The sequence below is a fragment of the Micromys minutus genome (genome assembly GCF_963924665.1).
Source record: "Micromys minutus genome assembly, chromosome: 20".
Lineage (NCBI taxonomy): Eukaryota > Metazoa > Chordata > Mammalia > Rodentia > Muridae > Micromys > Micromys minutus.
In genome coordinates, this window is record NC_137955.1 from 42,945,186 (window position 1) to 42,971,082 (window position 25,897).

At 39.5% G+C, this 25,897-nt stretch overlaps 1 protein-coding gene across 1 annotated transcript in view; it reads left to right on the forward strand.

Moving 5' to 3' along the window:
- DNAH5 (dynein axonemal heavy chain 5) overlaps positions 1–25,897 on the forward strand; it is a gene marked incomplete at both ends in the record, with an annotated part of 235,306 nt that overhangs the window by 137,220 nt on the left and 72,189 nt on the right. The window contains 6 exons of the mRNA XM_080933639.1: positions 8,893–9,015; positions 9,487–9,700; positions 11,279–11,502; positions 13,959–14,157; positions 15,849–16,021; positions 21,742–21,872. Of these exons, the coding sequence (XP_080789765.1) occupies positions 8,893–9,015; positions 9,487–9,700; positions 11,279–11,502; positions 13,959–14,157; positions 15,849–16,021; positions 21,742–21,872 (1,064 nt within the window). The remainder of the gene's footprint in view (positions 1–8,892; positions 9,016–9,486; positions 9,701–11,278; positions 11,503–13,958; positions 14,158–15,848; positions 16,022–21,741; positions 21,873–25,897) is intronic.

Below are 25,897 nucleotides of genomic sequence, written 5' to 3' on the forward strand. Positions count from 1 at the left end.
TCCCTTCCTTCTTTTCTTTCCTACCTCCAACTCCTTTCAGGCTCCTTCCTTCCAAGAGACCCCTTCTCAGGCAGATTGTTTTTGCTTTGCTTATTATCTCCCCCCCCCCACACTCCAAATCTATTAGAATGGCTTGTGCATGTATGACTTCAGAGCTGAGCCCTTTGTATCAGAATAGCAGGTAGGGGGCTCATCCAAGGGAAACACTAATCCTCTCCCTCACTCCAGTCACTCTTTGCTCGAAGGGATCCTGTGAGATTTCCCACTTCCACTTTAGCATATCTGTTGGTGTTCTCCTTGTTCAGGCCTTGGTTAGGCAGTGGTATTGTTAAGTTTCATTAATGTAGCTTCCTTGTTACAGCAGACTTTCCAGTCTTGTACTCTTTTTGGATCTTGTACTCTTTTTGCTCCTCTAGTTCAGTGTCCCCTGTGCCTTAGCTGCAGGGGTTGTGTTGTAGATGCATCAGTTGGGGACACAGACCCACTGATCTCTTTTTGTGCATTTCAATAATTTTCCTTGTACTGCAAAGGAAAGCTTTTTAGAGGATGGATAAGATCTATATGTGGCTATAAGGACATGCTTAGAGTGAGGCATTATGCCAGTCTATTTAAGGGGCCATAGCAGACTCTTCTCTAAGGCCACAGCAGTTCCAGCCTTGGGTAGACGGATGGCTATGTTTCCAGCACTACGCTCAACTTTTCTCTTTTGAGCGGGGCTTAAATCCACTTTATGGCTGTTAATTATTGCCACAATCATTGTATGTATTCATTGTAAATTGCATTATGCCACACTTTTCATATGAGTATATATTGCAAATTTCATATGAGTATATATTGCAAATTTCATGAGTATATATTGCAATTTTCATTTGAGTATATATTTCAAATTTCATATGAGTATATATTTCAAATTTCATGAGTATATATTACAATTTTCATATGAGTATACATTGCACAGCCCTTCTACTTATTGTTTTCATCCACATTTTTATTTGTTAGAACACATGTGAAGATTCACAGAATAGATTTCACAGATATGTGGCCTAGACCTTTGTGTTAGTAAGGACTCCAGGCGACTCTCAAACTCTAGATGTTCTTGTTTCTCACCCCCAAACACAAGTGTTGAAGGTCTCTATTATCATACTTAGAAACGGGGGAAGAAATTTTTTTTTTAAATTTTCACCCCAACATATTGTTTGAGAGACTAGAGAGATGGCTCAGTAGTTGCCAGTCATTTCTGGTCTTACAGTGAGCCTGACTTTGATTTCCAGCAACCACATGGTAGTTGTACATGCATAAAGTGTACATACATGAATAGGCAAAACCACATGAAATAAAAATAAGTATTTAAAATCTGTTTGAGAATGTCATGTATGTACATAACATGTCTTGATGAAATTCCCCTCCAATCCCCTCACCCCCACTCCACATGCTGGTGTTGAAAGTACTCCGTCTATTTAGTGCAGGCAACATGGGTGCAAGACCACCCACTGCAGCCTACCAGGGGTCACACCCTCTTCAACAGACATTAGTTGCCAACCGAACAGCCTTTCATCTAAAGGAGGTATTCTGTGAGTGCCCCTCCCATTCACACTGGGAATTTATTTTTATTGAATATTTTATTTATTTACATTTCAAATGTTATCCCCTTTCCCAGTATCCCATTTGGAAAACCCCTATCCTTCCCCCTCCCCTTGCTTCTATGAGGGTGCTGCCCCACCCACCCATTCCCTCCTCCCCACCCTGGCATTCTCCTATACTGGGCGTCCAGCCTTCCCAGGACCAAGGGCTTCACTTCCCACGGATGTCTGACAAGGGCATCTTCTGCTACATATGCGGCTGGAGCCATGAGTCCTTCCATGTGTACTTGTTGGTTAGTGGTTTAGTCCCTGGGAGCTCTGGGGGATCTGGTTTCTGGTATTATTTTGGCTAGCAAGATTTGTGCAGGCCTTGTGCATACAGTTATGGTACTGGGGATCATGTGTCTAATCCCTCTGTTGTGTCTGGAAATATTGTTTTGTAATAGTCCTCTAGTGTCTCTCCCTCCTCTTTCAATACGATTTCTGCTTGCTCAGATCCCTCCTCCCCCCCCTCTCTCTGTGTGTGTGTGTTTGTGTGTGTGTGTGTGTGACAGAGAGAGAGAGAGAGAGAGAGAGAGAGAGAGAGAGAGAGAGAGAGAGAGAGAGAGAGAGAGAGAGAGAGAGAGAGAGAGAGAGAGAGAGAAGAGAGAGAGAGAGAGATAGAGAAGAGAAGAGAAGAGAAGAGAAGAGGAGAGGAGAGGAGAGAGAAATCCCATTTAGAGCTGACCATTCTCCCTTCTTTGTATCTGCACACTGACTAGTTATAAGTCTGTGTATTAACTACTGTATATTGCAAATAGAAGCTTCTCAGATAAGCACTAAGAAGTGCTCTTATCTATAGGTTTAGAGGTAAGTATTTAGGAGTCAGTCTAATTCTATGTTGATCTAACAGAATGTTAGTATTAGGTTCTCTTCTTGGACCCATGACTTACTCTGCCACAGGTTCTTGGTTAAATTAACAGTTCTGGGAATGAATTCTGTCCTGTGAGGCAGGCCTCAAACTTATCCAGAAAGTGTTTGGTTATTTCCATAATTTTTATGGCACTAATGTATGTATTTTCAACCCAGCTATTAATGTGGCTTATAAGGTTCAGATCTGGGTAAGACCATCCATTATCTTTTTCTTATAGTAGCATACATAACACCTTCCAGCACTATAGAAGCCAGTCAGTAGGGATGAAGCTTCTAGGTTGGTACTAGCTCGATATCTTCCTATCGTGTAACTCACGCTGTGTCTCCAGGAATCAGATACAGCCTTAAGCTCTGGGCAGTAATCCAGATCAGTGTCCTTACCCTGTAATGTTTGGTGTTTTATGAGAACCCCACTGAAAAAGTAACACTTTGGCTTTTTGTTTTATAATCTACTGTATCTGGGAAGAGAATTATGGGCCAAAATTATTATTTTTAATTATTTTTATTTATTTATATTCCGGCCATTTCTCTCCAGGTCCCTCCCACATTTCCTCATTCCACTTCTCCATTTTTGCCACTGAGAGGGTGTTTCCTCCCCTGCCAACACCTCCTCTCACACACACCAAGCATCCCACTTCCTTGGAGCCTCAAGGGTCTTGAGGATTAGGCACATCTGTCATTGGGGCCAGAGCAGGCAGTCCTGTGATACATATGTGCTGGGGGCAGGAGGGGCCTCAGACCAACCTGTGTATGCTAACTGGCTGGTGGCTCAGTCTCTGGGAGCTCCCTGGGCTCGGGGTTAATTAAGATTGCTGGACTTCCTATTGGGGTTACCCTCCCCTTCCGCTTCTTTACTGCTTTCTCTAGTTAAACCATGGGGGTCACCGACTTTGGTCCAGTGGTTGAGTGTGTCTGTGTGTCACAGTCAGCTGCTGGGAGAGCCTCTGAGGACAGCCATGCTATCTAGCTAGGCTCCTGTCTTCAGTCTCCACTTTTGTCCCTGCAGTTCTTTTTTAGACAAGAACAATTCTTGGTCAGAAATTTTGGCTGTGGGTCAGTTAGTAACACCATCTCTCCACTGAGGCCCTGTCTTTCTACTGGAGGTGGATTCTTTGAATTTTCTCTTTTCTCTGTTGGGCATTTTGGCTAAGGTCACTCCCATTGAGTCCTGAGAGTCTCTCACCTCATGGGTCTCTGGTATTTTCTAGAGGGTCACCTTCTATTCCCCCCCCCCACCCCAGGCTGCATATTTCCATTCATTCTCCTGGCCTTTTGGGTGTCTCTCCTGTTTCCCATATTTGATCTGGTTCTTCCTTTCCCCTCCCCTCTCCTACCCAGGTCCTGGGGAAGAAATTTCTAATGTCAGTCTATGCCCCAATTATTTGAAAAAAACCTAAAGTTTCTATTAGAACATTAATCAATTTGAAAATGATGCTCATCAAAATCTGTAATTGGAAGGCAAATATTTATCTAAAAAGAAGCCCATAAAACTTTGCTTCCAATGAACTTTGCCATCTTTTACTTATTGGAACCAAAATATCAGCTCAATGAAAATTGTCGAGGGTGTGGATAACTCATGAATTCTTATTGCTTAATTTAATCAATAGCATCAGAGCCAATACACTAAGACTGCTGATTCGGCTTCTAAATAAGACTGTCAACTTCATTATAATCCTGTGCTGGAGATGGAATTTCCGATACTGGCTAGCCCTTGTCGAATAAATGCCATCTCTCCAGCGTCTTAGCATCGAAGTCTAAATGAAATGTCAACCCCAAATTGCATATGCTCAGCCGTGATGTTGTATTTTGTGTGTGTGTTTGGGATAGATCATTAAATTTATAGATTATAAATGGACATATATCTATACATTTATATTTTTCTTCACGCACACAGATACACACATGCACACAGATAGAGACACATACTTGCATGTGCACACATATATACACAGGCACATGCACATACAGATACACACACACATACTACCAACACACGTTATTGATAATTCATCATATTTAAATAATTTTCACCAACTTTACTTTAGAAGGACAGCTCTTTTTAGAGTTATAATAATAGCCTCTTTGGAGAATGAACATATAAAATATGTGTGATTTTTTTTCTACCCATAGGGTAAATATCTACCCAGTTATTGTTCTTGAGACTGTAGTACATCTTTGGCTTTCAATATGACTGGGACATCACTGTGAGAGATGGACAGAGAGGTCCGGCATATCCATTGATGTTTCTGTTCTCGGTGTTCAAGGGCAGGAAGCCTCCTCCTGTCTTGTGTTGATATTTCATTACATCACTCTTTCTTCTGCTTCCTGCCTTGCCGGCTTCACTGCTGAGCAGGCGCTGCCTTTCCAGGTAGCCTCATTAGTTTGAGGAAGTTTTCCATGTGCCAAACTCCCGTCATTAATTTTCTCAGCGTAATTCCCAGTCACTCTTGCTAAATGGAGCTGATGGAGCAGAGGGCATTTGTCTCTTAGTCGTCCACAGATGTGGATCCCAGGTGAGTTGAAATTGTACAGGAGAAAGTAGATACTGCCCACATCTTGTCTGCTACTATGGTACTGCACAGTCAGTCTGAGAACATTGCTTGTGCCCGGCAGCTTCACGATGGTTCTGGCTGTTTTAGCATCTTGTATCAGTGGGAAGTCAGATGTTCCTTTTTGCTTGGGACACTATCCCTTATTAATAATTAACCATGCCTCCTAAGACTCTCCAAAGTGTCTAGTTTGGATAAAAAATTATACTCAGTCCAAATTATTTAGCCAAGAGAATTTATTTATTTATTTATTTTACAAGAAAAATGATCCATTTTCTAGTGCTCTTTTTTTTTCCTATTTCTGAAAATGATTGATTCCCATTTTTGTGATTTTAATAATTTAAAAATGTGGAAAGACAAAAATGAAAATTAAGAGGAATTCTAAAAGTTTGATCTCTTAAAAAAAACATTTTAATGTCTTTTGAATATAACAATTATCTTACATCCATAAATTCTAACTTTAGAAAGAGAATTATAGACCCTGGCACCACAGTTTACGCCTTTTAGTTCTCAGACCCGTAGGTGTAGGCCGCGGGAGCGTGGGTTGCTTGGTCCTGAAGCTGCGTCCTTCAAGCCCCTTCAGACTCATCTCGGTTCCCTGCAGGCTTCTCTCCAATAAAGAGAATTCTTTTGGCTTTTCAGAGCAGCATGCCATTAGTTTCCAGTGGATATTCCTAACGTGCAGAAACACCCTTATACTAATCCTTCACTGGTTGTTAGCACAGCGGAAGCGGAAGCGGAACCCAGCTCGGGATCCTCTGCTGCCTTTTACCTCGCTCTCCTGCCTCCTCTCTGTGGATTTTCTTCACCCATTGTAGCATTCACAGCTGATTTGTCAATAATGTATTTATTTTCTCTTTAGCTTTTAGTTAGGCATTTTTACATTTCTGAGTTAGTTTTAGCATCATGTTTTACATTTTAACACCTCCTCCACCCACCCACCATGGAACATTGCACACATCTATGTCCGTCTGTCTGAGTCTATCATCCATCTTTCTTACTTTGTTGAATATCTTTTTTGTTATGTTTTTTTTCCTGGTTTTTTTTTTCTTCTTTATTTTTTTGAGACAGAGTCTTGCTGTGTGACTCTGGTTGGCCTTTTAAACTTTGCCAATATAAGAGTGTTTTCAATAATTTACAATAAAGTGGGGAAATTCTATTACTTGGGCTGTGTGATTTTAAAGAAAGAGCAAAACCTCTCAACTTTTAAATTTTAGATATATATCACACATATATGGAAACACAAAGATTTATATTTCAATTTAATCATGTATGATATTTATGAAAAACGACTTAATGGCTCATATTACTTAAGGGGTTAATTACCCATATATCAAATGTATGGTCTCAGGTTACTTTCTAGATATTAAAGGTACAGTGAAGAATAATATATATAAGCTATATACTCTAGATTTCATTTTAGTGGAAGAAAGAGATGATAATTAAATGTTAGAATAAATAACCTATTTGGAGTTATATCTGCATGCATTTATATTCATGATGCTGTGGGGTACCTAAAGGGGGGAGTAAAGTTATCTATCTGTTGGCATTTGTATGAGTGTTCAGGTGCACATGTGTAACGAGGCATATGTGCATCCGTGTGGTCTGTATGTGGAAGTTAGAAGTCGACATTTGCTGTTAAATCTGGGTGCATCACAAATCTGTAGCTGGCTACCAGGCGCCTGCCTGTCGCTCCGTCTTCAGTATTGAGACTACAAGCATGTGTCTCAGTACTCAGATCCCCAAGCCTACATGACAAGAATTTAGCCATCTGGGCTTCCTCACAAACATTAGTTAGCTGTTGATACCAGTTTAAGCATCAACTTTTTCTAACTTGGAAATTCATTTTAGAAAATTATACAGTGGGAAGAAAATCGGAAAGTTTAATAAAATAGCTCCGTATTTACAATGCCCTCTTTTTCTTTTTGCTTTCACCAGCATAGTCATTTTATGACGTGTAATGTATTTATCACTTCCTGCCACTTAAAAGAGATCAGGGTCAGAGTGGTGAGGGAGAAAGTGTACACATGTGGGACTTACTCTGCATTATTTTAATTATCCCAACTATGGACTTTTAGCCTTGGAAGATGCTGGAAAACATAAAATTTTCATATAGCAAAGAGTTCTTATTAATAGGCATGGGATAATGGGAAGGCTCTGGTTTGCCATAGGGGGTTGTCAGGATGTTATTAATTGGCTTATGCGTTTAAAATTCATTGAAAAGCAGAGCTAAATTTAACTCAGTACATTAAACAGCATACTTTTATGTCAGGGGAATATGATTCTCTTTTCTATTATATAATTTCCACGGGAGATTTGTTTTATAATTGGATGAGTTGTGATATGTTTACATGTATTTCTATTGAAAATGATGAGAACATTTTCGCATCTCTATCGCTTATTGACATGATGATGGAAACTTACAATTTGCAATTACTTTGAAGATTTCTGGAGGCAAATATGTAGCCATTTCCTTATATTTTAGTACACTTTATAGTTATGTATTGGTTATAAAAATAATTTTAACTGGTTTACTCTTTATGTGTTGCAAGAAAATACTTTCGAATAGGAGTTGTAAGAAATCACTTTTGGGTAGAAGATTCATTTTTATTTCAGTGTGCTTTCACTCCCTGTGCATATATTCAGCACTTCTAACATAATTAAAACCATGCATGTATAGATCCTACTATTGTACCAATGTACAGATGTTCAGTAGAACTCTGAGCTTATAGAGTCGTGATAACTTGGAATTTTTTGTTTGTTCTTGTATGCTAAATTCCAGTTACTTTGTCTATACCAAGTCTTGTTACTTGGTCTTTATCTCAACTTAAGTGAAGTTGGTACTTATTAATAGCAATACAAAATAAGCTAAATCTGAAAGACACAAATGATTTTTACTATAGTTTGTTTCCTGTAGAAACATAAGATAAAGGCAAAGACCAGATGATTAAAAACAAAGGAGTGCATCTTGGTGGTTTATTTCTAAACCCCCGTGGATTGCCATGGAGACAAATGTATCACCAGTGTCAAGAGTCTGAGATTCTTTTTAAGTAAGAGAAAGAACACAAAGTTGGGAGGGTAGAGAGGGGAATCTGAAAAGAGCTGAGGGTTAGGAAAGAATATGATAAAAGTATACTGTACAAAGTTCTTGAAGAATAATCGAAAAAATGAGTTCAACATCTTTCTGTACACTCTCCCCAACCTGTCAAAGCCTCCTTTTAAGAAGTCCTGTGTTCTTTTCTGTGTTGTCTTGGGTTAGTAGAACACAGCATGGACTCTTATACTATTGAGGAGTGTTGAGTGAGAGGAGACGGTGGGAATAGGAGAGACTCATTGCTGGTGCAGCTGCCCCACAGCAGGAGATCTGGATTCTGTGGGGCTACTGGACTCAACAGGCACTGGTGAAGCCCCAGTCAAAGGCAGGCTGTGTGGCTTAGGCTATGGACTGAACCTTATGAGTCAATAACCCCATTTAACAATAGCTTCCATTGTGACAAAAACGTTTACAGAACTGAGGTTAGGAGATGTCGGTGTAGGCACCAGGAAATAGCACTAAATTTTCATAAATAGACAGAAAAGCAACATCTGAGTAGATTCCAAGTAGGGATTTACATTGATTAGAACTTTATTAAATAGTAAATAAAGTCAGATTTTTAAAGCTTATAAATATTATGCAAAACAATTTAGACACTAAATAGATACCTTAAATCAAGGAAAAAAATATGGCTTTTGATAAGTAAGTATCTCCCGTCTTTTAAAGTTTCTCATTTTGCTTATTGTCTGTTTCTGGTAGTTGTTCAAGTCTTAGAGAAGGCTTTACAGATGTTTCTGTTGGTATTCTTGCTTAACAGAGGACAATAGAGAGTTATGTGGATAAACGCATGGGCACAACGTATGGTCCTCCTGCGGGGAAGAAAATGGCTGTCTTTATTGATGATTTAAATATGCCAGTAATCAACGAATGGGGTGATCAGGTATATTGATCCTACTATATATTTTGTTTTGCTAATTTGTGACCAATTTATTCTTTAGTGAGTAAATTTTTTTTTTTTTGTATATTTTCAGCATGCAATTTCTGAGTTACAACAAACACTCTTCTGTAGAAAAACTTAAACTGTGTTATAGGAACATGTCTGTCTGTGCGTCTGTCCTCTCTTCTCTCACTGTACTTGTGAGGCCAGAGGTGGTCACCAGGTGACTTTCTCCACCACTCTCTCCCTCTCTGAACCTGGGCCTAACCATTTCGGTAGACTGTCCACTGAGCCTGGGAGTTTGCATGTTTCTACCCCTAATCCCAGCTCCAAGGGGGTACATAACCACACCTGGCTGTTACGTGACTGCTGCAGAATCTAAGCTCAAGACCTCATGCTTTAGCAGACTTTACCTACTGAGCCTTTCCTTAGTCTAAGGAATGGCACATTAATTCTGAAAGTTATTTCTCATAGGTTACTAATGAGATTGTCCGACAACTGATGGAACAGAATGGATTTTATAACCTAGAGAAGCCTGGAGAGTTCACTAGCATTGTGGACATCCAGTTCTTGGCAGCCATGATCCATCCTGGGGGTGGGCGCAATGACATACCACAGCGCTTGAAGAGACAGTTCTCCATATTCAACTGTACCTTGCCTTCAGATGCTTCCATGGACAAGATCTTTGGTAAAATGGGTTTTAGAGGGCTAGGGGAAAGAGGGATGTGATATCTACTCAGATATCTACCCAGAGGACAATATAGAGTGTGTGAAGCTTTGCAGCCTCCAGTTTGCGGCCTTATTCCTGTTTTTCTTTGTTAGATATTTACGGAAGCAGATGCCTTAGTTCATGTTTTCTTATTTGTTTTACTACTACTACTACTACTACTACTACTACTACTACTACTACTACTACTACTTACTACTACTACTACTACTACTACATTCATTTAAGTAGCGTTTACCAGCTTCTCATGTAAAAGAGTTATACATGACTGGTTTTTACATGGGCCAACTATATATTCCTTTGTTAAGAACAGGTACCTAATACTCTAACCAAAACAGTGAGTGTTGCCACAGGAATAACAGTGTACAAAGAGGATGAGAATCTCCCATCTGACCACTGGGGTACTCAACAGAAGTGTAATCAAGTACTCATGTATCAAATATGTAACACTCCAGAGACAATTTAAATGAAGAGCTACTAGCTCCATATATAGCCAAGTATATTTACTTGAGCAATGAAAAAATACTTTTACTGGTTTTGCTATTACTTTTTGCTTAAAAAAAGAGTGTGAAGTTATGAACAACTCTCTGTTAGGTATTCATTTACAATCTTTGAAACTGACACAAAACTCATTAAAATTACCCTAATTAATTTCTGGCAGGATAAAATGTCATCTTGTCACCCCAGGTTCAGAGAGTGTGACAGCATTCTGTCTTCAGTCACAGCAGTGGGAAGGTTTGGAGACCAAATGACATTTGAATTATCTAAATTTGGGAAAAGTAAAGTTGATGAGGGGGATGACTTCTATTACATCTAACTGTTCTTTGGTGCCTGGAAAATGTTATGCATAAGGAAAATTATTTTGCAATGCATGGGAAGCCAAGAAAATTAGAGGAAATTATGGAGGACAGAGACCATCTTAACTTTTTATGTAGATTTTTATATTATGTCTATCACTATTACTCTTTTGATAATATTAAATTAGTGTATCCAGAATTTTCAGTAATATTTGCTTTTGTTTGCTTCCTCCACCACTTGCTCCTCTTCCTCCTCCTCCTCTCCTTCTCCTCCTTCTCCTTCTCCTTCTCCTTCTCCTTCTCCTTCTCCTTCTCCTTCTCCTTCTCCTTCTCCTTCTCCTTCTCCTTCTCCTTCTCCTTCTCCTTCTCCTTCTCCTTCTCCTTCTTCTTCTTCTTCTTCTTCTTCTTCTTCTTCTTCTTCTTCATAAAACTTTATTAGGGATAGAACCTAGAGCTTTGCACATATTAGGCAAATGTTCTACCACAGAGAAGCTTTTCTCTAGCCCCTTGACAGCACTTTTAAAATAATACTCTAATATACTGGATGCTGACTTATTTAAACCTATCACTAGTTTTGTGAGTATCTGAAAATTAATAGACCATTAATCGATGTGCTTGTCTATTGCATGGCCACCTGTTAAATATATATCAGTACATTTGTGCAAATTCTTCATTATTAATGCTCTTCCTCTGAACCAAGTGCAGTGATTAGTGGGATTGTGATGATCCTTCCCCTTCCCAGGTGTGATTGGGGCAGGCTACTACTGTGCCCAGCGGGGCTTCTCTGAAGAAGTGCAAACTGCAGTGATAAAGCTGGTACCCATGACACGGCGCCTGTGGCAGTTGACCAAACTGAAGATGCTCCCAACACCTGCAAAATTCCATTATGTGTTTAACCTTCGAGACCTTTCCAGGATCTGGCAGGGCATGCTGAACATCACTTCAGAGGTCATCAAAGACACAGATGTATGTGATACTTAAGATATAAAAACTATTTACATTTCTATTTTTTATCCTAAATTTGATTTTAATGTGAAGTCTGAAAAACGTGGATTTCCCTGCATAATTTCTTCATCTGTATCTGGCTAACATCAATGGGAGAAAAACTAAATATTACATTAGGAAATTTGAGCTATAATTTCAATTGAAGTAATTTATAGCCAAAGAAATAATACATAGAATTATTATCTAGAGGTATGTCTTTTCCTATTCTCTGGGTAAAATATCAGGATATAAGCAATTTAAAGGAGAAAGAATTTCTGGGGCTCTTCCTGAGAAGGTATAGACTATCCTTTTTGAGAAAGGCATGGTGGCAGAGTGAGGCTGCTGGTTACATTGTATCAATAGTCAGGAAGCACATAGCAATGAATACTGGAGGTTACATTGTATCAATAGTCAGGAAGCACACGGCAATGAATACTGGAGGTTACATTGTATCAATAGTCAGGAAGCACACAGCAATGAATACTGGAGGTTACATTGTATCAATAGTCAGGAAGCACACAGCAATGAATGCTGGTACTCAGCATATGTTCTTCTTTGTCATCCAGGACCTCTTCCCAAGGAATGGTGTAATCTGTAGTTAAGGTGGGTCTTTCCACCTCAGCTGACCAAAATCTAGATGATTCAACACAGGCATGGATGGGCTTGTGTGCTGGGTGACCCCAGATCCTATCAAGTTGACAGTTGCTATTAATCACTGGCTAGAACAGAAAACAAAAATATATTTTCTTTTCATAATCTATTTTTCTTCAATAAGTAGTGGGCACAATTATGATTGGTCTTATTCTATAATAGTCTTCATACTTTAAGCTTCATGTTTAAACCTAAAATTTATAATTGTATTTATAAATAAGCAGTCAGAACGAAAAGACCATTTTGTTGTTAGTCACCCGTGAGTTTTCCATGTAACTATATGAAGTAAAATAATTATTTATTTTGCTGCAATTGAAAAGAAGCAGCAGAGTAGAAAATTCATTTAATACAAAACCCAAAGTGAGCATTTGTGAATATGACATTTCCCATGTTGTAAGAACTCTGTTCAAAATAGAGCAATAGGTTAAAGAAAAGCCACCAAGTCTTTTACCTCTAAAGTGTGACTGTGTGCTCAGTCTAAGTCTGAGGTGGCTTCTTTTCTGGGCTTTCTGGAGCTGGGGATGTAGTTTGGCCATTGGCTTCAGGAGTATTGGCTATGTAATCACTCACAGCATGGAGTTCCTAACAAACTAGTCAGTAAGCATGTCCAAGTGTTCACTCCCAAATGCCCTCATTTCTGCTAAAGATGCTCACCAACAGGCAGATACATTTTATAAGTTTTGAAAACTAGACAGATTCTTGGGAAATCTCAAAATCCCTATTACAAAACTGACATTTAGTTTAGCAGCAGTGAATATGTAAACACACACACACACACACACACACACACATACAGGCACATGCACACACACACACACACACACACACACACAGGAACAGACATGTTATGGCACCCATGTGGAGGTCAGCAGACAACTGTGTAGAGTAGGTTCTCTCTTCCACTTTGATGTGGGTTCTAGGGGACTAACTGAAGTCATTGAACTCTCATGGCAAGCACCATTACCTTCTAAGGTGTCTGGACTGCTCTGAAGTTGAGTTTTCCTCTCCAAGTGTTATTAATAAACTAACAGAATGCAAGATGTGAGTCTCAAACTATTATTCTTTGGTAGTCATTCTGGTCACTTATTTTAACTCAATGCAAACAGCTTTAGAAATCAGCTATAGCAAACATTTTCTTTAAAAAAGCTTTTATATTCTGGAAGCCAAATAGCTTTTGTCATTAGTAACAAACTTAACTTGGAAAAGGAATTTCTATGAATATATTAAATCAAATAATGAACTTTATTAAATATTATTTTTCTTGGAAATAAAAGGAGTGTTGTCTAATCAGTTTTCCCCAGCTACCAGTGAATTTTGGTCTCCTGAGGTCTTTTATTCAGATATGCTACATATATTTTTTGCAGCAAATTTTCCTTATTTATGCTAATTAAATATACCTCTGGAAATCTTAGTTGCATATATGTTAGAGTTGCTCATATATTGTCCACTATACTATAAGTGACCCATGAATGAAACATTGCAGCCAACACAGTAACAAATGAACACCTTTCCACACAACATCAGTTAGTTTGTTGATTGATCTGATATATTTGTAATGTATTTATCTGAGAATAGTTTTTTCAATTAAGACCACAAAACAATAAATTCTATTTCCTTTAATTATATCCGAATAAGATCAACTTAAATTAAGATATGAGCATATTATATCTGTTTTAAAGTGTTGTATCTGAAAACCAGAGAGATGAGGCTCTGTGGTTTCTCACCGTGAAATCTCCAATTATGACGCAGTAGGAATTAATGACGCATTTTTATCATGTCTTCCACAGGAGCTGCTCAGACTGTGGAAGCATGAGTGTAAACGTGTGATAGCTGACCGATTTAGCGTGTCCAGTGACGTGACCTGGTTTGATAAGGCTGTTGTCAGTTTGGTAGAGGAGGAGTTTGGTGAAGAGAAAACACGGGTGGTGGATTGCGGAGTTGATGCTTATTTTGTGGATTTCCTGAGGGATGCACCAGAAGCTACAGGTAAACTATTGAGGAGTTTGAAATTCTTCAACAGGTGGCACCCAAAGCGAGATCAATGGCTAGGAGGTCTGTACATTTGCAGAGCTTCAGTTCCTGAGCAGAAAACAAACCTGGGACAAGTATGTGCTCAGTAAGGACAAGGGGAGTGGGTCATCCCAAAAGCACAGAATTCAAAGGTGAATGATTTGTATGTTGATCACTTTGGCTATTAAACTGAGCAGAGATGTGGGGTAGGGCAGAAGAACATGTCCACGACGTGTAGTCTCTCAGAGGTAGAAAGGATTTAATTTCTATTGACTGAATGTCTCTTGAATCTCATTGTCTTCATGTTTGCAGATAGGAATTCACAGGAATTGGAGAAACAACAAAGTGTTATCTGTGGAATAGGTAGGCAACTTCAGCCATAGCTACTGCCAAATAAAAGGCAAGAAAAATGGCAATGATTATTTCTATCCAGGTATCTGAATTCTGTGAGAAGCCCAGTGCATAAAACTTAGAAGAAATGAGTGATATGCAGGCATCTTTTTGTGACTGGATTCACAAAAAAAAAAAAAAAAAAAAAAAAAAAAAAAAAAAAAATGGAGATCTATTACTTTTATTTATGGAAATTGACACACTGCTCTGACTTTTACATCAGAACTAAATGGTTTTAAAACACATTAGTCTTCATTTTAAGACCATTTATAAAACTGAGGATAGCTTTTTGGTCAAATTTTTACTTTTAAAAAGGCTGTTGGCACTGGGGCTACAGTTCAGCTGAATGCTACCGTGCTTGCAGACCACACATGAAGGTTTAGACTTCATAAGCTTCATAAAGAGAAAGCAGAGGCACACGCCAGTTGTAGCAGCAGTTTGGAGGCAGAGACCAGAGCTAAGGCCATCACTGACTCTTAGAGCACTCTAGGCTAATGTAGTTATGCCTTCTAATGGTTGGGAATGACAACAGTATCTCCTGATTTGTGGTGGCAACCATATGTGCGACCCATCAAAAGTTTCTGAGTGAAAGGCACACACACACACAAAAAAATTATAGTTTCCCATGCAGTTAGAAAGAATTCTTGTAAAGCAGGTCAAGCATATATAGAATCTGGTGAGATAATTTGGAAACAATGACTAGGACTTACCCTGTGTTTATTGGACTCATTTATATCTCAATCTTCTGGTTGAGATTAACAAGTGAGTAGACTGAGCCTTTGAAGGGTTAAAGGGCAACTGCTCTATCTGGGGTAAGGGCAGGGACCATTGGGAAATGTCTATCTACCTGTGACTTCAAGACACTTGACGTTTGAGTCAAACATTTATGGGGGTTTCCTTATTATAGTTGCCCTAAAAAGGCATGCAATTCTTTATCTCTCTCAAGATTTTGATGTTTTTTCCATTCCTCTAGATTTTTGTTTTAACCAGCTAACTGTCTCTAGCATCGTCTTCAAGACACAATGTTTCGTTGGGAGTTCTCATTAAATCATGAAAAAAAAATCATTTGACATTGGTTCTTTTTAGAAGTATCTGCCCACAATTATGAGAATTCTGATACTTCTACTATTACCCGCCCTCTGCTTTCTTAAACATTCAAGATGATATTTTGATGAAAATTTTGATGTATTACTAACATCAACACACTAAAATTAAACGTTTAGTGTGTTAACTCAGGCAGGAGTAGTCTCACGTTCAATGATTTGCTTCTTGTCAAGGGGAAACTTCTGAGGAGACCGATGCTGAAATGCCAAAGCTTTACGAGCCAATTGCATCCCTCAGTCGCCTGCAAGAGCGTCTGAGTGTGTTCCTGCAGCTCTACAATGAGAGCATCCGAGGCGCTGGTATGGACATGGTGTTCTTCACGGACGCAATGGTCCACCTAGTCAAGGTACAGTAGCTTCACCAAGAGCTCGTCACCAGCGACAGGCACTTGGCTTCACCCGGAATGACCCCCATCCTTCATGCCTCTCTTCCTAAGAGGGACTAGTCATTTTGAAAGTAAATGCCCTGAGACAGTCCCATTGACTTTCTAAGCTAAATGCAGCATGCATTCACACATTACAGGCTTAAAATATTTCCAACGTGCAAAGTGAAAATTTTATTCGGTGTTGGCATTCGGCTTCCAGCTCAGTGTTTTTGCTGCACGGGATGATTGTGGCTTATCTGAGTTCAGAGAACAAAGTCTGTTTATACCCACACGGTACAAAGAGTAGCACTTTGAAATAAGGCCTAAGCCTAAAGCTCACCCAGTGAAATCAGTGAGTCAGATACCACAGCATTCCTCCCGCATCAGGTACTCAGTGCAGTCATTTGCTGGGATAGAGAGCAGAGAGGAGAGTGTGGACAGGGATGAAGAGGGGGGGGTCCGGTGACAGTGTGAAATGGGTAGGATTTTAGTTCTGCAGGACAGAAAGAGATACGGGAAGTAGATGACATTGATGGTTGAACGACACTGCACCTCTACTCAACATTATTAAATTATGCATTTTAATTAGTCATGAGAGTAAAAAATTTGTTACATGCATTGATTGTGCCGTCTGCCTTTCTCAGTGCTACAACCAAACATCTGAGAGAAAAGGAACTTTAGTTTCTTGCTTACAGTTTGAAGTAATACAGTCTATCGTGGCGGCAAGAGCTGGAGGCCGCTGATCACATGGCGCCTGCAGTTAGCAAGCAGAGGGAGAAAAGATGGCTGGCGCTCAGCTAGCTCTCAACTCTTGATCTAGTTTAGGATGGGTCTTTCCAATTAATCTAATCTAGAAAATCTCTCACAGTGCACTTAGACGTGTAGTCCCGCGGTGGCTATTAATTCACTTGCATTGCAAAATTAAGATTAGCCCTCAATACATTTTGAAATCAAAGGTAACAGCTCTAAAAGAAAAAAAAAAAAACAAGACAAACAAACAAATACCAGCACAGAAAGAGTTGATCCAGAGAAGTTGAAAATTCTGTTATAATCAATTCCACCAGAGAAGTAGAATTTTATCTTACTTTGTCATATGAGACATTTGCTCAGTTCTCAAGCATTGGAAGTTTTAAAAAGTTATATATATATATATATAATGTATATGACCTAATTTATGATTTATGTCATTAGATTTTCCATTTGGTAGATGCCATTGATTTTCCTACTTTGTTGACATCAGTTACTTTTAGACAACATATGTTCACTTAGAAAATGGGAGACTTGAAATGAGGCCTCTGTCATTTAGGTGTAATTTCATAAATACAAGTTGCCTCTTCTAAAAGTTACTGGGTCTGGTCAGGAGAAATGGTTCAAGAGGATATCCAGTGAGCCTTTCCTGTAATCTGGGGTTTGCTTACCTGTGTACTTTCTCCACACGAGGTCAAGAATCTTTCTGCAGGAATGAAGAGAGCCTGGGGCTAATAAAAAGACAAGGGGTTATTTGGAGATTGGGGCTTCCAAGCATGTGGGTACATAGCCTCTGTGAATTCTTAGAATCAGTGACATTTTTCTGGACTGAATGATGAGGTCCAATGTTCTTCCAAAGTCTAATAAAAATAATAGTGTGAAATAATCTTCAACTATATAGTTGATTAAGAGTCAGATGTTTCATTAAGAGTAGAACTTCTGCTATATTGAATAGTTAAAAGGGATGCAAAGAAACTAAACAAACAAACAACAACCCCCAACACTTCACATTCTGTAAATGAGTTCTGCAAATGATGTCATGACTAAATGTTTGCTAAAGACATGGTCTAGTTGCGCTGGGATTGCTCAGCATTAACACTGAGATTGAGTTCATTTTCGTTAGTATTGTGAGATCACAGAACTTTCTGTTCTGCAAAATAAATGAGAAGCTTTTCTTCATCCGTCTGAGCATGCTATTGAAGGGACAGCACCTTAGCTCTGATGGTGTTTTTCTTGATTTTCAGCCTCTAGCTTGGTTGTTTGGGAACTGGCCAAAGAATATATGTCCAGAAGATTTGAGACAAAATTGTGTCTTTCTCATTGTGTTATAGGCTCACTCTCCCCTTAACACTTGTGTGTGTGTGTGTGTGTGTGTGTGTTCAGCATATCTATGCTCTGTGTCATGAGAACATGAACTTGGAAATGTTTGAGCTAGTCAAGAGAAATGGCAGAAGTCAGAGAGAGAACAGAGATAAAAATTTGTGTCCAAATGGGCGGTGATTGTGGATCTAGTTCTTTTACTTTTGAAAATGCCAGACAATGTCTCTGTACTATATATCTTTATTAATATTATTTTTAAAAATTTGTGACTCTAATACAATTACATTATTTCTCCTTTCTGTATACCCTCTCTGTTTTCTTTCAAATTCATAGCCTCATTTTGTTATTGTTGTTACATACATATATAGATATGCATGCACATATATATTTATCATTATGATCTGTTCACTCTGTATGTTACTCATATGTATATTTTTGGGAATGAATGTTTAGTATTGGAAGGTGAACAAATACATAAGATTCTGACAAATTATTTAAAAGTTAAACAACTCCGTGTGGCCCCAACAATGCAGATTCATCTACTTCCAACCGCTGTTCCAACCCTGGTGGGGCTACCTTGGGCCTTTTGCTGACTCTGATAATTTGTATCCCAGAATTTTTTCTCTCTTGTCTCTCTTCTTCCCCTTCTTCCCTCCCTCCTTCCCTCCCCTTCTCTCTTACCTTTTCTTTCACCTTCCTCTCTTCTCCCCTTTTCCTTCCTTCCTTCCTTCTTTTTTCTTTCCTTCTTTCTTTTCTTCAGTCTCTCTGTCCCTCTCTTCTTCCCCCCTTCCTTCTTCCCTCTCCCTCTCTTCCTTCTTTTCTTCATCCCTCAGTCTCTCTGTCCCTCTCTTCCTTCCCCTTCCCTTCCTTCTTCCCCCTCCCTCCCTCCCTTCCTTCTTTTCTTCTCTCCTTCCTTGGTGTTTTTGTTTTATTTTTCGAGAGAAGGTCTTTACTATGTAGCTCAGTTAGCTCTGTACTCAACTGTATATCAAAGGTCAGCCTCAACCCCTCTGTCTGTTCTCTCACTAGAATTATGGGTGTACGATCCATGTCCAGCCAGCAAGCCACCTTCTTTGTGAACTTCTAGTCACTGCACGACTTAAATTAAATCCGAGTCTCATATCTGAATCTGACCCTCTGAGGCTTGGTGCTTCCACGGAGTTCCTTACTCCCAGTGTTGTCAGTATGTTGTTTCTGACACCCATTTCCCATGAACAGGTCCCTTGCCCATGTGAAACGTGGGCATCATTAAGTTTTTCTTTAAATCGATTTGCTAACAAAATCTAAACATGAATGGACATCTTTATCTGAGTCCACATTTTGGATGAACTAACCCCATTTTAGGCTCTCCCCCAGTGTTTGCTCTCCCACCATCTTTGATCTTAACAAGATTGTGTTTTAATTACACTTTAATACTGTGTTTTAATTCCACTTTAATACTGTCTATTTGCTTGTTCACATAACTGCTTATCTCTCTGATGTTGTAATGATTTAGCCTGTGCCAGGTAAAAATACGATGAAGATTTCCTAAAACCAAACACTAAAAACATGCATAACTCTCTAATATAGTCTACACATCAAACACAGGATAGGGCCATGGTTGTAAAGTGATAACCAAGAGATGTTCAGAAGGTTCTAGTGTGGTTCCAGTTGCTCCTCATCTGTTTTGTTTCAGCATGTTGAATTTATACTAAGGGAAGGTATAAGAAGAAACATGGTGGCTCTCTATGACTGTGTAGTGACTTTGTAGACTCACAGAGACAACCTGAGAATAGAGAGCCAGGAAGACTGAAACACACATCTGCCCTCAGGTTCTAGGTCCATAGAGAAACAGGTTGCATAGTCTCATTTCTCACATGTTCTATATTTGGGAGACTAGCTGCAAACCCAGGGGTATTCCAAGCAGGAATGTAACCTACTGAGCCAAGGGAAGGAAAATCTGAGGAAGAGGCTCCTTAAGAAAACCTTGTCAGGATGAAGAGCCTCAGGAACCGTAGCCAGAGTTAATAGAACCTAGCTTCAGCCTGACCTATCACTGTCATTGGACTTAGAAAAGAAAACTTTACAGCAACATTCTAAGTTAATCATGTATTTTGGGAGAGAAGGGTGAAAAGATTGTCCACAGTTCTATCTTGGTTCCTCTGTAGAGGTTGCTGAAAGCCTGGTGAGACAACTCCATTCAATACCTAGAATACGAAATCTGTAAGAGCGGAACCAGGTAGTCTGTGTCTACTGAGAAGGGCAGAGTAGTCTCCTGACTTGTTTTTCCATCACTTCTTGGTAGAGACCTTGGGTATTAATCATCTTACCAAATAGTATGAGGGATTTTATGCACATTTTCCTTGTACCATCTCTGTTATTCATGGGTAGTTTTCTTCCCTTTGAGTTAAGCTGTTTCCCATGTGGAAGGTGTTGTAGTCAGTGGCATGCTCTGCTGACCTAGTACTCTGCTGTCTTTTCTAGCATGCCAGTTTAGACTGCACATACTAAGAGGACGCCTCAGAGTCTCTTATTTTTCTCCTTGTAGACAGCGCCAGCCATAATCTGAAACATATTGGTACCCTATGGGATCGTGAGAGCACACCCCACAGTTGCTATCTGGTAGTACAACCCAAGTGCTGTTATCTTCCAGAAGTGCTCCATTTCCTTAAGCAGTATGGCCTTCTAGTCTGATCTGGAGATACCCCTGACTTCCAAATGATTATTTGGCATTAAAAATTATTATTTTAAAATATATTTAAATTAAAATGGAATTGAGTCATTTTTCTTTTCCATTCTTTCTATCCATCCTTCTAGGTACTCTCCCTCCACTCTCTCCAATGTCCCTCTGTAGGTTGATGTCAAGGTGATACATGATTGGACAATAGAGAGTGGGGTAGGGACAAATTTGGTGAGGCAAAAGAAATGGAGAAAGTGGGAGATTCAAGATAAAGGCAGCAGAGGAAGATGGTTCAGTTCAAAGTTTTATCTTGTCTAGGTGGGCGGTTTATATCTTTATTAATTGGCAGCAAACTTATTGTTTGGATGTATTGTGGATTGATAATTTAACATATAAATCTGTTTGATAAGTTATTGATTGTTGAGTTGTGTTTTCACCAGGCTGCGGAGAACAGTGTGTGAAAGCAATGGCCGAGAGGCAGCTGGAGCGTGCAGTTCCAGCTCTGTCACCCGCACGAAGTGATGCGGGAGTCTGTGGAATGAGATGTGTGGGTGCCAGGCTTGTTCATTAACTTCCTAGAGGACTGTGTGGGACTGGGTGCCTGGCACGACACTGATGTGGCTCCCACAGAGCGAGACTGTGGGACCAGTAGCAACAGAACCTTTTAAAAATAGTTACTGCAACATCCCTCCATTCTCATATTGATAGCCTCTTTGTGATTAGTATTACTACACACATATAGATGTACACATGTATATTAAATATATGGGACAGTCAGTTGAGTTCATTGTGTGTATGGCTTCAGGGCTGACCATTTTATACCAGATAACCAATAAGAGCTCATAGCAGCGAGAGGCTGATTCCCCTCCTCCCAGCAGTGATCAGTTACATGTGGCCTTATTCATATATCAAATGTACACTATAATGGTGAATTTGCATGTAGAAAGACGTGAGTCTTTTCTACTTTTTGTTATAGATCTCTCGAGTCATCCGCACTCCTCGGGGAAATGCCCTCCTGGTTGGTGTGGGTGGATCAGGAAAGCAAAGTCTGACAAGGTTGGCTTCGTTCATTGCTGGCTATACCTCTTTCCAGATCACTCTGACAAGGTAAGAGCCTTTATGTTACTGTAAAATGAGTTTTGAAGAAAGGGTCTCTGAGGTCACTAGCAGTTAAGAATGCATTTTCTTATGTATGCTAAGAATCACAATAGCTTTTCATCTGGAATACTGACATGTCTTCCCCTTTCAACCTTTGTCATGGACCAGAACATTTTCTATCAGTAACCTGTTTTTTTTAAACAGTCCAGCCTTTCACTAAAAAGCATTGCTGCCTCTTTGTTTTTATGTTCTATAGAGAATAAGCATTATTTGTATCCTTTGTACATTTTAGAAGACATTTTATATATCATAGGGCTAGTGCAGATTTCTGAAATGTTAATATTAATGAAAAATAGTTGAAAAATTTATACATGCAAACACTTTAAATATTGTTGAATATTGAGTAGCTGCTCAACACTGTCTGGAGGAACAGGATTTTTGTTAGCTTCCTGTTACTAGGGGAAAATAACTGATAATCAACTCAAGGAAGGAAGATTTACTTGGTCCATGGTTTTAAATAATGTCTGGTTATCTCTTTTGTCTATGAATTTGGAGTTAGAACAAGACTGCCTACATGGGCAGTAACAGGGGAGGAGAAAAATAAGAAGGTAAAGAGCACACATGCACACATACACACATACAAACACACACCCGAGAGGGAGAGAGAGAGAGAGAGAGAGAGAGAGAGAGAGAGAGAGAGAGAGAGACAGAGAGAGACAGAGACAGAGACAGAGACAGAGACAGAGAGACAGAGACAGAGACAGAAACACATAGACACAGAGACAGAACACAGATACATAGGCTCACCACACAAAGAAAGAAGGAGGTATGGAAGAGAGGGACAGAGAGACAGACAGAAATACAGAGACATAGAGAGAGACACACAGGAAAACAGATAGAGAGAGATGGAGGGATAGAAACAGGGGCACATATGCACAATAGAAAGACCATTTCATATTGCCCTCAAGAACAGCCACAAGGCCCAGTGATTAGACTTTCTTTTGTAAGCTGCCACTTAAAAAATTTTTTTTTTTTACCCTCCCAATGACACACAGCCAAGCCACTGACATAACACATGGGTATTTGGGAGACAGTTCTGAACCAATGAATTGATAACTCTAGCCAGTGTTATCATGGTGTTTATAGCAACTCAAAGGAGACAGGTGATGAGCATTCACTCAGTAGAATATGGCTTGTAGGCACGGTTGTGTCTACTAGGTAAATAAATGCAGAGACATCAGAAGAGGCTCATTAGAAAAATTGTGTTAAAATGAAACCAATGTTTGAGTAGGAATTCTAAAAGAACCTGTGAGTTTTCTGGTAAAAAAAAAACCCAAAAAACAAAAACAACCCCCCAAACAACCCCAACCCCCCAAACAAACAAACAAACAACAAACAAAATACAGAAATGAAACAAAAAAAAAAAAAAAAAACCCAAAAACCATTGGCATCTTGAAGCAAACATCATGGCAAGTTACTATTGATCCCTGGAAGAATCAAATAGAGTTGAGTGTGGAATGTGAGATGGAAAATGGAAATGTATTAATTATGGCAGCATTTGAAAGTATAGTAAGAAGTTGATAGGTCACTAGAGAATAATAGGAAAACACTGATGGGTTACTGGTAATGTGTATGAGTGTGAGTGTGTGTGAGTGTGTACAACTGTGTGTGTACAAGTGTGAATGATTTTATGTCTAGTAAATAGATAGAAATATAAAACTGTCATAATTATAAAGATATCTGAGGAATCTAGGCAAGACACAATGCATGACAGAGAGAAGGGAAAGATGGTCCGTGGAAATCTACAAGAGTTTAGCAAACTGGAGCTCTTCTTGGTAAGTCTGGTTTTGGGGGTACAGAATTATATAGATAGTCACTGTTCATGAAGAGAGGGAACCCCAGATGAATTCTCTCTCTCTCTCTCTCTCTCTCTCTCTCTCTCTCTCTCTCTCTCTCTCTCCCTCTCCCTCTCCCTCTCCCTCTCCCTCTCCCTCTCCCTCTCCCTCTCCCTCTCCCTCTCCCTCTCCCTCTCCCTCTCCCTCTCCCTCTCCCTCTCCCTCTCCCTCCCTCCCTCCCTCCCTCCCTCCCTCCCTCCCTCCCTCCCTCTCTCTCTCTCTCTCTCTCTCTCTCTCTCTCTCTCTCTCTCTCTCTCTCAGTGTGTATGTGTAATAGGTAGAAAATTGTATTAGCATGTGAACAGTGAACATGAAGAAGTAAGTAGAGGCGATTCTGAGAAGTCAAACAGAGTTTCAGAAAGCCAGTTTGGGAAGTTTAGTTGAGATGAAATTATTAGAAGTTAATCCAGACAAATAGGAGTATGAAGTCCAAATTATTTGGCATCCATGGGAAGCATACCACTGACCTGTCTCATTGAGAGAGACCCATATGCTACTGCTAGCTTGCAGGAGGAAAGTTATTGAATATTGGAGTTGGAGATTCTGTTATCCAAGCTGAGGCTGTCATAGCTGGTCTGAATTATATGACTCTCCTTGGAGAATAAATCCAAAGATTTCTGTTTAATACATGTAGTAGGATGACAGAGACAGCCCCTGTTACCATATTTATAATTCTAGTCTATGTGTGGAAGCCAAGCTATGGAAACAGATAACCTACCCTGGAAGGAGATTTGATTTATAATTTTGTTTCTGATATTTGCCTAAAACCTTCTTGTTTTCAAGTTACTTTTATATATTTGAACTAATCGGATTTTCTAATAAAGTTTTTTAGGTGGCCAGGTAGCAACAGCCCATCTTGCAGCTGGAGTTCAGAAAGCCTATAAATTACGTGACATCAGACAGTGTAGGGGAATTGACTGCCCTGCAGGACTTGTGATCAATCCAGGTGTCTAGTCAAGTGTGACTCCTTCTACAACTCAGTGGCTCAGTAAACATCCAAAACTTTCACAGTGACAAATTTGTTCCTCTGCATGTCACACTGAAAATGATCCATTACCAATGAGAGGAAAGGCAAGGTTTTCCTTCCTTAGAGACCATCCAATTTTATAAGCCATAGATGCTTGATCAGGGTTAAACAGAGGGGCTTCCCAGCTAGGGCACACAACTATTGCTCATATTATTTTGAGAGCAGTAATTAGCCTGTCCATTTAAGAAGCTGGATGAGATGAGATTTTCATTCTGTCTTACTTGCTCTTCTCTACCCTGTGTGTGTGTGTGTGTGTGTGCGTGTGTGTGTAGGTATTTTCTCCTATCTTATTTTTGGAGACAGATTGTCTTATTGAATCTAGGGCTTATCATTTCATCTAGACTAGCTTGTTGCCCATTTGAGAGTCCTCTGCCAACAATTCTCTGCTTAGCTGTACGCCATTTCTCAACTGGGTTACTTGGTTTGTTGATGTCTAATTTTGGTGTCTTTATCTATTTTGGATATTAGCCCTTTGTCAGACATAGGGTTATTGAAGATAAGCTCCCATTCTCTAAATGGCCGTTTTGTCCTATCAATGGTGTCCTTACCCATCTTTTGTTGTTAAACATGGGCTCTGAGCGGTGAGGCTCACTTGTCTAGTGAAGCTGTCTCCTCCAATAATTTCACTTCACAATGCCGGTGCTTTTTGTCTGGAAACTCAGAGGTACTTGTAGAATTTTACTCAGCTGCAGGTTTCATTTGAACATCTTTCTTCCAGAAGCCTCTTGTGATGCATCTGCAAGCATTTTCCTATTAGAAACAAAGCCCCTTCTTTTGTTTCTTTTAAAGGGAGAACTGTCTTTAAAAAACGTTTATGATCACTTAACTCTTATTTCTCTAGAAGGCTCCGAAAAATATCTATATATGGTTGTCATATTAGTGTTTTGTCAACCGGACCCTGGCAGGTAGTCCTGGATGGTGTAAAAATCAAGCTGAAGGAGCCACGCAGAAGAAGCCAATAAGCAGCATTTTCCATGGCTTCCGCTTCAGTTCTTGATCCCAGGTTCCTGCTCTGCTTTGGTCATGGTTTTTATCATAGCAATAGAAATCATAACTCAGACAATGATTGTAGATTTAGTTTATGGATATTAAAAAGACAGAGTCTGAATGTC